Source organism: Cherax quadricarinatus, chromosome 51, assembly GCF_038502225.1.
Source record: "Cherax quadricarinatus isolate ZL_2023a chromosome 51, ASM3850222v1, whole genome shotgun sequence".
Taxonomy (NCBI): Eukaryota; Metazoa; Arthropoda; class Malacostraca; order Decapoda; family Parastacidae; genus Cherax; species Cherax quadricarinatus.
In genome coordinates, this window is record NC_091342.1 from 10,572,975 (window position 1) to 10,588,193 (window position 15,219).

The 15,219-nt window shown below is 42.5% G+C and overlaps 1 protein-coding gene across 7 annotated transcripts in view; it reads left to right on the plus strand.

Moving 5' to 3' along the window:
- The window catches only part of Myo10A (Myosin 10A), a 255,381-nt gene that overhangs the window by 162,158 nt on the left and 78,004 nt on the right, over nt 1-15,219 (plus strand). For all 7 annotated transcript variants that reach the window (XM_053784837.2, XM_053784834.2, XM_053784836.2 and 4 more), the window contains one exon: nt 14,726-14,859. In XM_053784837.2, the coding sequence (XP_053640812.1) occupies nt 14,726-14,859 (134 nt within the window). The remainder of the gene's footprint in view (nt 1-14,725; nt 14,860-15,219) is intronic.

Sequence of the window (15,219 nt, forward strand, 5' to 3'; positions counted from 1 at the left end):
CACACACACACACACACACACACACACACACACACACACACACACACATACACAGGGAATATTTGTCAGGAAGACAGCAGCGAGTCATGGTACGTGGCGAGGTGTCAGAGTGGGCACCTGTGACCAGCGGGGTCCCACAGGGGTCAGTCCTAGGACCAGTGCTGTTTCTGGTATTTGTGAACGACATGACGGAAGGAATAGACTCTGAGGTGTCCCTGTTTGCAGATGACGTGAAGTTGATGAGAAGAATTCACTCGATCGAAGACCAGGCAGAACTACAAAGGGATCTGGACAGGCTGCAGACCTGGTCCAGCAATTGGCTCCTGGAGTTCAATCCCACCAAGTGCAAAGTCATGAAGATTGGGGAAGGTCAAAGAAAACCGCAGACGGAGTACAGTCTAGGGGGCCAGAGACTACAAACCTCACTCAAGGAAAAAGATCTTGGGGTGAGTATAACACCAGGCACATCTCCTGAAGCGCACATCAACCAAATAACTGCTGCAGCATATGGGCGCCTAGCAAACCTCAGAACAGCATTCCGACATCTTAATAAGGAATCATTCAGGACCCTGTACACCGTGTACGTTAGGCCCATATTAGAGTATGCGGCACCAGTTTGGAACCCACACCTAGCCAAGCACGTAAAGAAACTAGAGAAAGTGCAAAGGTTTGCAACAAGACTAGTCCCAGAGCTAAGAGGTATGTCCTACGAGGAGAGGTTAAGGGAAATCAACCTGACGACACTGGAGGACAGGAGAGATAGGGGGGACATGATAACGACATACAAAATACTGAGAGGAATTGACAATGTGGACAAAGACAGGATGTTCCAGAGATTGGACACAGTAACAAGGGGACACAGTTGGAAGCTGAAGACACAGATGAATCACAGGGATGTTAGGAAGTATTTCTTCAGCCACAGAGTAGTCAGTAAGTGGAATAGTTTGGGAAGTGATGTAGTGGAGGCAGGATCCATACATAGCTTTAAGCAGAGGTATGATAAAGCTCACGGCTCAGGGAGAGTGACCTAGTAGCGATCAGTGAAGAGGCGGGGCCAGGAGCTCGGACTCGACCCCCGCAACCTCAACTAGGTGAGTACAACTAGGTGAGTACACACACACACACACACAAGTGTTGGATGACATACGAACAACTGAGGAGGAGGTGAAGAAGCTCCTAAGTGACCTTGACACCTCAACGGCGATGGGACCGGACATCTCCCCATGGGTTCTTAGAGAAGAAGCAGAGATGCTGTGCGTGCCTCTAACCACAATCTTCAACACATCCCTTGAAACTGGGCAACTACCTGAGAAATGGAAGACAGCTAATGTAGTCCCCATATTTAAGAAAGGAAACAGAAACGAGGCGCTAAACTACAGACCTGTGTCTCTGACATGTATTGTGTGCAAAGTCATGGAGAAGATTTTCAGGAGGAGAGTGGTCGAACACCTGGAAAGGAACAAGATTATAAATGAAAACCAGCATGGGTTCATGGAAGGCAAATCTTGTATCACAAACCTCCTGGAGTTTTATGACAAGGTAACAGAAGTAAGACACGAGAGAGAGGGGTGGGTAGATTGCGTTTTCCTAGACTGCAGGAAGGCCTTTGACACAGTTCCCCACAAGAGATCAGTGCAGAAGCTGGAGGATCAGGCGCACGTAAAAGGGAGGGCACTACAATGGATAAGGGAATACCTGACAGGGAGGCAGCAACGAGTCATGGTACGTGAAGAGGTATCACAGTGGGCGCCTGTTACGAGTGGGGTCCCACAGGGGTCAGTTTTAGGACCAGTGCTATTTTTGATATATGTGAACGACATGATGGAAGGAATAGACTCTGAAGTGTCCCTGTTCGCAGATGATGTGAAGTTGATGAGAAGAATTAAATCGGACGAGGATGAGGCAGGACTGCAAAGAGACCTGGACAGGCTGGACATGTGGTCCAGTAACTGGCTTCTCGAATTCAACCCAGCCAAATGCAAAGTCATGAAGATTGGGGAGGGGCAAAGAAGACCGCAGACAGAGTATAGGCTAGGTGGACAAAGACTACAGACCTCACTCAGGGAGAAAGACCTTGGGGTGACCATAACACCGAGCACATCACCGGAGGCACACATCAACCAAATAACTGCTGCAGCATACGGGCGCCTGGCAAACCTGAGAATAGCGTTCCGATACCTTAATAAGGAATCGTTCAAGACACTGTACACTGTGTATGTTAGGCCCATACTGGAGTATGCAGCACCAGTCTGGAACCCACACCTGGTCAAGCACGTCAAGAAGTTAGAGAAAGTACAAAGGTTTGCAACAAGGCTAGTCCCAGAGCTCAGGGGAATGTCGTACGAGGAAAGGTTAAGGGAAATCGGACTGACGACACTGGAGGACAGAAGGGTCAGGGGAGACATGATAACGACATACAATATACTGTGGGGAATAGACAAGGTGGACAGAGATAGGATGTTCCAGAGAGGGGACACAGGGACAAGGGGTCACAACTGGAAGCTGAAGACTCAGACGAGTCACAGGGACGTTAGGAAGTATTTCTTCAGTCATAGAGTTGTCAGCAAGTGGAATAGTCTAGCAAGTGAAGTAGTGGAGGCAGGAACCATACATAGTTTTAAGAAGAGGTATGATACAGCTCAGGAAGCAGAGGGAGAGAGGACCTAGTAGCGATCAGTGAAGAGGCGGGGCCAGGAGCTGAGTCTCGACCCCTGCAACCACAATTAGGTGAGTACACATACATACACATACAAACACACACACACACACACACACACACACACACACACACACACACACACACACACACACACACACACACACACACACACACACACACACATATATATATATATATATATATAATGTCGTGCCGAATAGGCAGAACTTGCGATCTTGGCTTAAATAGCAACGCTCATCTTGCCATATAGGACAAGCGAAAATTTGTGTATGCAATAATTTCGCCAAAATCATTCTGAACCTAACGAAAAATATATATTTCACTGTGTTTGTTTAGTATTAAATTATTGTAAACAAATCTAAAATATATTTAGTTGGGTTAGGCTAAAATAAATTGCGCTTGTTATAATAAGGTTAGGTAAGTTTTCTAAGTTCCTTTTGGTACAAAATTATAAATTTTTACATCAACATTAATGAAAAAAATATATCTTTAAACGTATAAAAGAAAATTTTAGAAAGGACTTAATTTTAAATGAGTTTTTGCTAATTGGCCAGTTTTACATATTCGGCACGACATATATATATGCAATAAGATCACAGTAAACAGGTGATTTTAAAATATGCAAAACAACCACTGTGGAAGAGTAGTGAAATTCCAAGCGCTTTCGTGACTGCTCACATTGTCAAGGAACCAAAATTAGGTGAGTACACACACAATAATATATATATATATATATATATATATATATATATATATATATATATATATATATATATATATATATATATATATATATATATATATATATATATATATATATATATATATATATATATATATATATATATATATATATATATATATATATATATATATATATATATATATATATATATATATATATATATATATATATATATATATATATAATGTCGTGCCGAATATGCAAAACTGGTCAATTAGCAAGAACTCATTTAAAATTAGGCCTTTTCTAAAATTTTCTCTTGTACGTTTAAGGGTACATTTTTTTTCATTAATGTTGATGCAATAATTTGTAATTTTGCACCAAAAGGAACTTAGAAAACTTACCTAACCTTATTATAACAAGCATAATTTATTTTAGCCTAATCCAACTAAATATATTTTCGATTTGTTTACAATAATTTAATACTAAACAAACACAATGAAATATATTTTTTTTCGTTAGGTTCAGAATGATTTTGGCGAAATTATTGCATACACAAATTTTCACTTGTCCTATATGGCAAGATGAGCGTTGCTATTTAAGCCAAGATCGCAAGTTCTGCCTATTCGGCACGACATACATATATATATATATATATATATATATATATATATATATATATATATATATATATATATATATATATATATATATATATATATATATATATAATATATATATATATATTATATATATATTATTGTGTGTGTGTACTCACCTAATTTTGGTTGCAGGCGGCGTCGAGACTCAGTTCCTGGCTGTGTGTGTGTGGGGGGGGGGGGGAGTTGTTTGGCATCTTGTATCTCTTGTTCGCTATTATTGCATATATGAGGCTACATATATACGAGATTATAACTATAAAAGGGTATAACTACATATGAGATTGTAAATACATGCACGTACATACATACGAGATTACTAGGTTAAACTAGAATTTTCTATTATTGGTGAAATGTCAATAACAATATAAATCAACATGATTTAATTATTATATAATGTGTTCACATACCATAACATGGCTGCTATGTTGCCATCTATTGAGGGATTCATGAGTTGCAACATTGTTGTTGGCCAAGCAGGGCCAGTGAGGAGACTAGCTCAGTGTGTCTTGTGGCTACGCGTGGTGGAGTACACTGTGGTTGTGCCAGTGTTGTTAGTAGACAGGCAGGAGTTGGTTCTCCTAGTGGGTGCCGTAGTGGTAGAGCTCACAGCAGGACGATTCTATTGGACTGTCGTTGAAGTTATTAAGTGTTAGGGATATCTGAATCTCACTAGCCCTGTGTTTTGGCCAGTTGGCAAGAAGCGAACTTGTTGCTGCTGCTGCCGCCTCGTAGAGGTAGAAGTGGTGCTATGAAATGGTATTGTGTGAATCTGGTTGGACGTCCACTTCGAGTCATGTGTGTCTGTGTGGCGTGTACACCGCCGCCTACCATCTCAAGGTGGTCCTACTCCACTACCTGGGATATGGTACGTTCTTCTGGTGTGTTTTCTTTTTCTTTTTTAACAAAACTGAGTACCCATGCAGTGTGTTAATACCATATTTATGCTATTTACATTGTTGGAAACAAAAGTCAACCAGGTGTTCTTGTCGTACTCCATAACACAGAATGAATTGCACATACGAGGTAATGAAATCTGCCAACCTCAGAGAAGAGACTTCAACATAGCGATGAGGACAGCATCCCTTGCTCGGGATACATCCAGTTCACTTAAAAGTTTCGTTTGGCAATAACCGCACGAGTTGTAGTGTTACGTCTTGTGTTGCTTCACTTTATGACCATTGTCACCCTTGGTTGCTTCCTGGAATAATGTTCCCAGTGCTTTTTTTGTGGTTTCAGCTGAAAGTCTCGATACACTTTTATATTAGTTGTTTGTAAGAACTGGGTTAATGCTTCAAATATTTTCTGTTTAAATATAAGGAGAAGGTCCCATCTAAAATGTTTTCAGTGGTGTGGGGGATTTTGAAAGTGTCAAGTTAATGTTGAAGATTTTTCTGGCACCCTGATGTCTAAAACATTGGAATGGAAATACTGTATTGTTTCCCGAACATGGCATTGAATACAATTTCGTTTTATATCTGTTTTGTAGCTGTGAGTTTGTTTTGTAAGTGTGAGCCTCTACAGGGAGACTCCTTGATGCTGGTGAAGGGCTCTTGATTTAGGGAATTGGGTCCATGCTCCAATTCCCTGAATTAAGCCTGAATGCCTTCCATCCCCTCCCCCACAGGCACTGTATAATCCCTCCGGGTTTAGCGCTCTTCCATGATAATAATATAGCTGTGAGTTTATATGTTTTGTAGCTTTGTGTGTGTGGGTTCAGCAGCTTCACATATCCTGTATGGGAGAGGGAAGTTGTCGTGCTATGGTGAACATGCTCTGGTTTCTTTTTTTTTTCACTTGTCTTACTCCTGTGTTATGTTTCTTAGCTAGAGATCGGTCATCCACGCTTCGCCTGCTGGAGAAAGCTTCCATTTTTCTACTACACAGTTTGCTTACATGAAAATGGTTACGAGAAAGCAGTGTTTATTATTGAAAGGCTAGAGCAACCGGCGCATAAAAAAGGTATCCGGAGTCGATAGTCTGGCTGGCGAGATGTACTGGCAAGTTTCCCTCCACTTATCGCCTATGTTCGCTTAGTAGTAAATAGGTATTTGGGTGTTAGTGAAAAAAATAATTAAGACATGACTAGCATCCTGTGGTGTTTGCTTTGAAATGATGTGAGGAAGGATAACATCTCTCAGCCTGTAAATTAAACTACGTAATTGCTTGGAGGTAATCTCTCACAAAAATTAAAACAAAATACAGTAGTGATACACCACTCTCCCCTCTATACCCTCCCAGCAGTCTCTTAATCCTCTTCCCAGTCCCCATCACCCCATGCTGTCTTCAACCTAACCAAGTTCAGACATACTCACTGGTCCTAATCAGCAAACACTCCCAGCCATGAGAGATTGTTTAACAAATTTAACTTAATAAGAAGAACATCAACTGGGAGCTAATAAATCGCGAACTTACTGACATACACTGTAAATGAAGACCTGAACCAGTATTTTGAGAGGAGCTCAGTGACAGTAGCAGCACGCTCCAGACACCGCGAAGGGAGAGGTAGTGGTGGCTGGAAAGGAAGAGTCGTTCCCTCTATAGGCCAAGAGGACGATTAACATACCTTGAAGACAACAGACTCTTTGGAGAACGGAAAATAAAGACTTGCTGAAGTAGTGGAAAATGTTGAGCTCAAATTAAATGCTTCATACAGAACCCAGGAAAGAGAGGGAGCAAAAAGTCATAAATGAAATTCAGAGAAATTCAAAATACTTCTCATTTGCAAGATATATAATATACACTTGGAAAATTTTGGAGGAATTGGTCCCAAACTTGAACAAAATAACCACATATGAACACAAGGCTTGGCAGACGGTGCAAGATAACTCCAGCAAACAGCAGGGACACGATGAGCCCACTGAGAGAAAATTAAGTAAAGGTAAAGGGACTACAACTCTTGAACACCCTTCATGCATAAGGGGATTACAAACAAATCCGTCTGTTTCCAAGAGGAACATCGAAGAATTCCTCAAATCAGTTCCGATTAACTGGGCTGTAGTGCATACAGTGACCGTGGACGGCGGACACAGCGGGCACCAATAGCCTGATCGATCAGACCAGCAACTAGGTCGCCTAGTTTGGGACCAGGCTATGGGGGCGATGACCTCCGGAAGCGACTAGAGGTAACTTTCGTACATCTCCTCCCCTTCCCCCCCCCCGAAGGCTCCTCACTCATTATAAGATAACCCCAGAAACTAAACAGCAGCGCAGAAATAGAGGTGAAAGAATTGGAATTTCACACTCGGATGTAGATGGAGTCACCAACGTGACGCAGCTCGCGTGAATAATGAGTAGTGCGATGTTTCCAGAGGGATACCAAATTATGAGAAAATAAAAGTAAAACAGACTAATGGTAACTCAGAGCAATGAGTGGATGGACATGAACAGCCACAGAGCTAACGGCAATCATTGTAATCAGTCGTATCTTAAAAACATCACCATCTAATGAATCACACACTAGTGGTTACTTCTTGCTTCGTTAGTGGCATCACTGAATGCCTTACAATGTGACAGCGCGTGTCAGGCGATTTTTTCCAGAGAAAAATAAAATAGGTGTGGAGGCACTGTTGACCAGTAACCAATGATAGCTAATGAAATCACCACAAAGATGGGACACTTTTAAGTAGTGAAGGGTTGATGCTTTGTTGACTACTGTCTCCCAAATGCAGTCTTTGGACTAAAAGTCAAGCTTTTTTTTTTCTTAATGGTAAGAATATTTGTTCGTTTCATTCGTCTCGTACTAATGCCCACTCTTCTGTTCAGATTAGTCATTACCTCAGGTTCCGAAAACCAGTAAAATAGAACCAAGATTCTATTCCATTATTCCATTCTAATTAGACGCTCAGGCCTGTCATGCAGCCTGCTCTGAGCACTCGAATAATATAACCCCCGATGGGATTAAGTTTTTTTTTCCATGAATAACATAATGCAATGGATTTTTGATGAACTGAAAGCCTGGATACAATTCTAATAGCAGCACGGTCATGACTGGAAGGACAAAGGTAATAGCGGCAGAGGTATATAACCCCTCCCCAACAAAAGGCGACCATGAGCAGAGTTGAGTGAGAATAATAGAACAGTAATTGGTGGAAGCAGAAACAATGAGCACGGTAGACCGAAGCTTAATTTAGGACAATTTTAGCATTGGAAAATAGGCTAGGAGTACTGGGACCACGAAGAGGGACAGAACAGGGAGAATAAATGTATTGGAGGTAACAGTGAAGGAGTTTTGAGTCGGCATGTAAAGGAAACAAAAATGCAAGATGATCATGCAAGCAAGACAAGACCTAGTTTTTACCCTAAGCAAACCTGGCACCGGAAAAAACATGGTATAGACAACATAGTACTGGCAGTTGCTGGGCACTAAGTCTCTAATACCAAGGAGAAAGTGGGTCTGGAGAGAAGACTGGAGGTAGAAAGAAACAGGGAATCCTAATACAAAAGAAGATACTGAAGCTATGATAACTTTTTTGAAGCACACTGGTAGTGTAGCATGGTCATCCAGGACGAGCTATGAGCAGCAGTAGTGGTGTCGTGTGGCATAGCAGACTCGGACAGTCATACTCTGCTCCGTCGTCATTCTTCTACCTTGAAGTAACACGATAGCTGGGGACACACTCACAGGGTTTTCAGATCACGAATCAAAGACGTGGTGCATTATTCAACCACGTCATCCTGAACAAGTGAGAGAGCTCTGATATTTTCAGAAAATAAATATTCAGAAAATAAATACATAAATATTTGCCGAATATCAAACGGATGTGTCTAGTTCAGTGTGCCAAACTGAGGTATGAGGAAATAGTTTTGCAATATCATTTCAAAGGTGGCATTTAGGAGGAAGGAAGTTCAGTGCCTGCACTTTGAAAGTAGGGTAGGGATATTGCGGTTCGGTGAATATACAATGTACCGTAATGTCTGTGTCCTTCTGGAAAGACAACTGGGGTTTGAGTGATGGCTAATGTAATTTTATCATTGGTTTTCCGTATAGTAACGGCCGATAGGTTTAAAAAAAAAATAGGTGATAAAACAGATAACAAGCTGGATACTGCATAATTTCGACCTCAAGCCGAGGTCCTCTTCAGTAGACTGATATTTCACACGTGTGAAGGCAATAACTTTGAGAGAAGGAATGGGTGGAGCGGGAACTCCAACCTGGTGATCACCGGGTAGACGTGATAGCCTCTGCACCAGCTGAATATAACATCTGGCACAAATGCTTCGAGACACTCTTGTAACTAGACTCGACTGGTGTGCTACCTGGCTTAGTTCAGACATGCTGTACAGTAAGATGAAAACGGAGATGATGATTTAGGGGTGTGCCTTACGCTGCTCAAACTCTCCCCCCCCCCTACCAGAAACGACTCTTGTGCATGGCTGCTCATGCTTCTTGTGTGGTTGTGCTGTTGCTGATGATGCCTTTTGTGGTTCTGCTGTTGCTTTTATTGCTGCTGCTTTTGTTCTGTTGCTGCTTTAAGGCTTCAGTTGGCTTTCGTTGTCGTCGTAAGAAACGAAGACAAACTCAGAGAGACGTGGGAACCCCGTTAACAAAGCAGACTAGTAGACAGAATACCAGAAAAAAATTCCCAGAACTGAAACCATAGAAAATTCTGCATACTGATAGATATACTTTGTAGGTGGTTGCCTCGGTTGGTGTGTGATGAAGGCCAAGGAGGTTCGCGGCGTGAATTATTGAGAGGCGAGGCTGTAGCGTGAAGAGTTGCTGTGGTAGCAATGTAATCACGTGAGCCCACTGTTGCTGCTGCTGATAGTGTTGCTGCTGCTGCTCTCATTGCTTGTATTGCTGCTCTGTTCTCCCTGCCTGTACTGCTGCTGCCCTCCTTGCTTGTGCTACTGCTGCTGCTCTCCCTGCTTGTATTGCTTCTGCTCTCCTTGCTTGTACTACTGCTGCTGCCCCCCTTGCTTGTGCTACTGCTGCTGCTCTCCTTGCTTGTGCTACTGCTGCTGCTCTCCTTGCTTGTGCTACTGCTGCTGCTCTCTGCTTGTACTGCTGCTGCTCTCCTTGCTTGTGCTCCTGCTGCTGATATCGGTGCTGCCAGTGCTGTCGCTGCTCCTGCTGTTGATATCGGTGCTGCCAGTGCTGTCGCTGCTCCTGCTGTTGATATCGGTGCTGCCAGTGCTGTCGCTGCTCCTGCTGTTGATATCGGTGCTGCAAGTGCTGTCGCTGCTCCTGCTGTTGATATCGGTGCTGCCAGTGCTGTCGCTGCTCCTGCTGCTGATATCAGTGCTGCCAGTGCTGTTGCTGCTCCTGCTGTTGATATCGGTGCTGCCAGTGCTGTTGCTGCTCCTGCTGTTGATATCGGTGCTGCCAGTGCTGTTGCTGCTCCTGCTGCTGTTATCGGTGCTGGCAGTGCTGTTGCTACTCCTGCTGCTGTTGTCGGTGCTGGCAGTGCTGTTGCTGTTGATTATCGGTGCTGCTGCTCCTGCTACTGATAATTTTTGTGCTACTACTAGTGCTGCTGCCACTAGTTGTGGTGCTACTGGCATTATATTTCTGCTAGTGATACTATTGTTGTTGCTGCTAGGGCTTTTTCTGTTCTGGTGGCGGTGGTGCTGCTGGTGATGCTTCTGTTAGTATGTACTACTGATGCTGCCGCTGTCTTTACCGCCATCATCATTACCACAACCACACATGTACCAGCACCTTGCTGCTGCTGTACTGTCATCACACACACGCACCATAACACTATCATTCACCATACCGCAAGAGCAAGCTGAACATTATCTTGGAATGTTGGAAGGAGATACGTACACGAGATGGCCGACCTTCCCAGCCCCCCCCCCCCCCACACACACGCACAGACAGACTTTGTCGACATGCGTAACGCTGTAGGCTGGAACCAATGAACGCCGACAAGGGAAACGTGAGTGAATGCACCCGGAATGTTGCTGGGCGGCAGGCTTCGTAATCTGCAGGAGAGGGGGAATATATATAGATGCTAAAAGGTATGAACATGTTCTGAGAGGACATGTTGAGCTCTGAGTTGTGGTAGGAAATTGTGTGTGTGTGTGTGTGTGTGTGTGTGTGTGTGTGTGTGTGTGTGTGTGTGTGTGTGTGTGTGTGTGTGTGTGTGTGTGTGTGTGTGTGTGTGTAAGTGTAATGCACTTTGAAGGAATGACATTGTGTGTTTCGTTGCTTCGACGAGAGGAAAGGTGTGGAAAAGAGGGGAGAGAGAAAGAAGAGGATGATGATGTGTAATGTTTTTACGTTGCTGTAATGTAAAATTAGGTTGCAGTGGATGTCCAGAGAGTGTTATGATGGTTTGAATTTCAGCAGACTTCTGACATGTCATTGTTGCAAATCAACGAATCTGTGAGATTAAAAATAATTAACATTCAACAGTAAATAATTATCCAGAACATAACCTGGAACTCATTTCAGGACGAAGTGAAGGTTTGTATGTATGTAATGTGTCGATTTCACCTCTGAAGTTTTGTTAACCCGATCCGCACTAGTTCATATAAACAAAAGTGTTTTATTTCTGCTTGCAGAGGGTGAGATGTGTTCGTGATGTACGTACGTGTATGGGGGGAGGGGAGGGAAGAGTAATTTTTCTGTATTATAAAATCAATACGGCCAACACAACTAAAGTTTTTTGTGCATGCCAATTTTCGAATTTTATACGATCTAGGCGGCACATAGCCTCATTGGATACTAAAAGCCACTCGGGACAATATTAATTTATACTGTTATGTTGAAAATGGTATAAAATACCGACAAGTTGATGATTAGGACACATGTGCAACAGTTGTGTGTCTTTATTGTTGAAAAGTTTCACCTACACAGTAGACTTCTTCAGTTAAATACAGAGGCAGCGGGTGTAGTAGTGAAATGGAGACGTAATCAGTCCATCAATCTTGGAGAAATAGTATTTGAGGTGGTCAAATACTATTTCTCCAAGGTTGATGGACTGATTGCATCGCCTTCATATCATTACTACACCCGCTGCCTCTGTATCTGACTGAAGAAGTCTACTGTGTAGGTGAAACATTTCAACAATGAAGATACCCAACTGTTGCACATATCTTAATCGTCATCATTAATTTATACTAACGGTGGTAATGATTGTTATTAGTCATCACTAACGGACACTGGAACAGCATTGGTCCTTAACAGTGACTGAGGACACCAGCAGCCACACCTGATCACCACTGGTTACAAGGGTCACTCCTGGTCACCTTCAACATGCGTAACCGTCACCTTCAATGGTACAATCAGCGTCATTGACAGCAGTAACAACGAATACAAAACAATCATCAACAATGGAGGTGCACTTACGTAGTGGCTGCCTGAATGAAGAGTTTGAGGAGTGAGAGAACTGACACAGAAGAATCCAGACACAAATATAAACAAATTGAAGAGTGAGACACTAGTGCAACATTTGGGAATCTTTATTGATGACATTTCGCCAGCCAGTGGCTTCTTCAGGCCAGTACACAGAACGGTGGAAAATGAGGAGTTTGAGGTAATCAGTCCCTCAGCCTGGAGTCGATGTATTCAATCCATGGACTAAATACATCGACTCAACTAACTTACCTTAAATATTATACGTATATAAATTGATCTGAGGGTAAAAGTATATAAACTAACATAGGAGTTACGACTGCTTCCCGTTTTCTAGGTTCTTTCTCTTATGAATAATAACTGGATGACTCACGAAATTGTAATAACACGATTGCAGACAAACCACAGTACTGGATGCATTACGGTCGTTGGGTGATCCCAGAAATGTGTCCCCGTACTCAGTAACCCCAGTCCCCTGTGCCTCAGTTTACGCGATTGGAACAGTGCAGAGTGCGACATAAGGTGATAATAGGTGTAGATGGGTGTGAGTTGGACTTGATTGGCTTGGATCAGTAGGCCTGCATCAAGTGCTCCTTCCTTAAGTGGGTGTGACTTGGAAATACCTAGCATGGGCCAGTAGGCTTGCAGCAATGCCCGTTCCTTCTTAAGTGGGTGTGACTTGAACCTACCTAGCATGGGCCAGTAGGCCTGCATCAATGCTCATTCCATCCTTCTTAAGTGGATGTGATTTTGACCTACCTAGCATGGGTCAGTAAGCCTGCAGCAAGTGCTCCTTCCTGCTTAAGTGGGTGTGACTTGAACCTACCTAGCATGGGCCAGTAGGCCTGCAGCAAGTGCTCCTTCCTTCAAAAGTGGGTGTGACTTGGAGGTACCTAGCATGGGCCATAGGCCTGCAGGAGTGCTCTTCCATACCTAAGTGGGTGTGACTTGGACCTACCTAGCATGGGCCAGTAGGCCTGCAGCAGTGCTCCTTCCATCTTTCTTAAGTAGGTTGACTTGGACCTACCTGGCATGGGCCAGTAGGTTTTCTGCAGTTCTCCTTTTTTATGTTTTTAATAAAACTGGCAAATTGAAATTTACACAGCTCTGAGTGACATGCTGTTTTAATAATAAAACCCACCAATGGTAAAAGTTTGAAACCGATCAAGAAAGGCATTCTCCAGTAATTGATCTGATTCCATGGATTACAAGGTTATTAGCTATATCAGCAAAATTTAAAATTTGCACCTGCTTATGAGTTATCATTTTTATAGAATGCATCATCGGTAATATTTTGAAGCCAGTCAGAAAAATTCTTTAGCTATTGAATATAGAATATTACTATTTATTCAATAAAATTGGCAAATTAGGATTGCCACCCAATGGCAGCGTGAACCTTGTGTTCAGGAAGTCACACCAGTGGTGAAAAATTTGAAGTCGATCAGATGAGTTATGGCGCGGATTCCAGCGATTCCTTTATTTTTATTAATTTACCACATTCACAAATTTGCCAGCACGCAGACACTTTATATATACTCTTCTGGCCCTAAGATGCATCAGCCGTCCAGAAGAGTTAAACTGAATATGATTTAACGTGATTTATTGGGAGCAACAATTTCGCACTCCTGTACACATAAAATAGTGAAGTAAGCACTTACGCTGCTGAATTTCACTCTCCACCTTCTTTTGAACGTTTGAAACTCCACCACTGAGGATTTTAGAAGTTATGAGCCATTCTAGGATGCTGGGAATGGGGCCAATAATTTTGGCCTTAGAGTACGTGAACATGCCAGTTCTAAGAATTTAGTCCTCGTTACCGTACACAGGTGTTGAAAATTCGAAGCCGAGTGGATGTGTTCTTGAGCTGAGAAAAATAATGCCGAAAAGTTGGAGGAAGAACATTTGGTAACCTCGTCAAGATCCCCCATCAGGAATACTTAATAATAATAATAATAATAATTAATATAAATTGAACGGAAGTCAGCTGGGATACCTGGGTTGTTATGGCAAAAAAAATTTAATTTTAAATGTAACTGTGGCTTACAATATTCATTGTTAATGATGTTCAGTGTTATTTTACAGTCCATTACATCTGAACTGTGCTTAGGTTAGTCTGAGTTATTCCTACACTGTATTTTTTTTTTTTTTTGAGGGGGGTGGTACTCTGGGTTATGAATCTTACACTGCATGGCTTTTTTTTGAGTTATTAATTCTACAGGTTTATAATACAAATCTTCGTCTTTGTACGCGAGTTTGAAACACAATGTTGACTAAGCTTACCTCTGGAATATTAAGCTTATCTCTGGTACATGAAGTTTGTGTCTAGTACACGAAGCTGGTTTTCTGAGTATAAATTTGTATATACTAAGACTGTTGCGAGTGTCTGGTGCCCACAGACTGGGAGAAGCCTCATGGAGACAGGAACATTGCACGAGCAGGGGCACCCGTCCGTCCAGCAGCCATACACTACAACCTACCACACGACATTGACTACCACCCGTACTCCAAGTTTACCAGCATATACTTCAAGGTAAGTGCTGAGCAAAGGTACCGGGTGAAGGGAATGGAGGTTGAGGGAGGAGTAGCTGTAAAACTGTGTGCGTATGTGTGTGTAACGTGCATAGAAAGGTGTAAGTGTTTGTACGAGTGTTGCAGTGATGTAGGTAGTGTTTTGCGAAATAAATTACCATAAAACTTTACTATCTTGCGGTTACATTAAAAAAAATGCCCATCAGCAGTCCCGTAATCCAGTCACCAGTAATTCGTAAATGAGGCTAAATCAGCAGCCTACGACTGTACTTGTGCATCCATCAACTGCACAAACCTCCCCACCCCAAAACACCTCCAGAGAGTACATAAATGATATACAATACCGAAACGTCTGCAAATA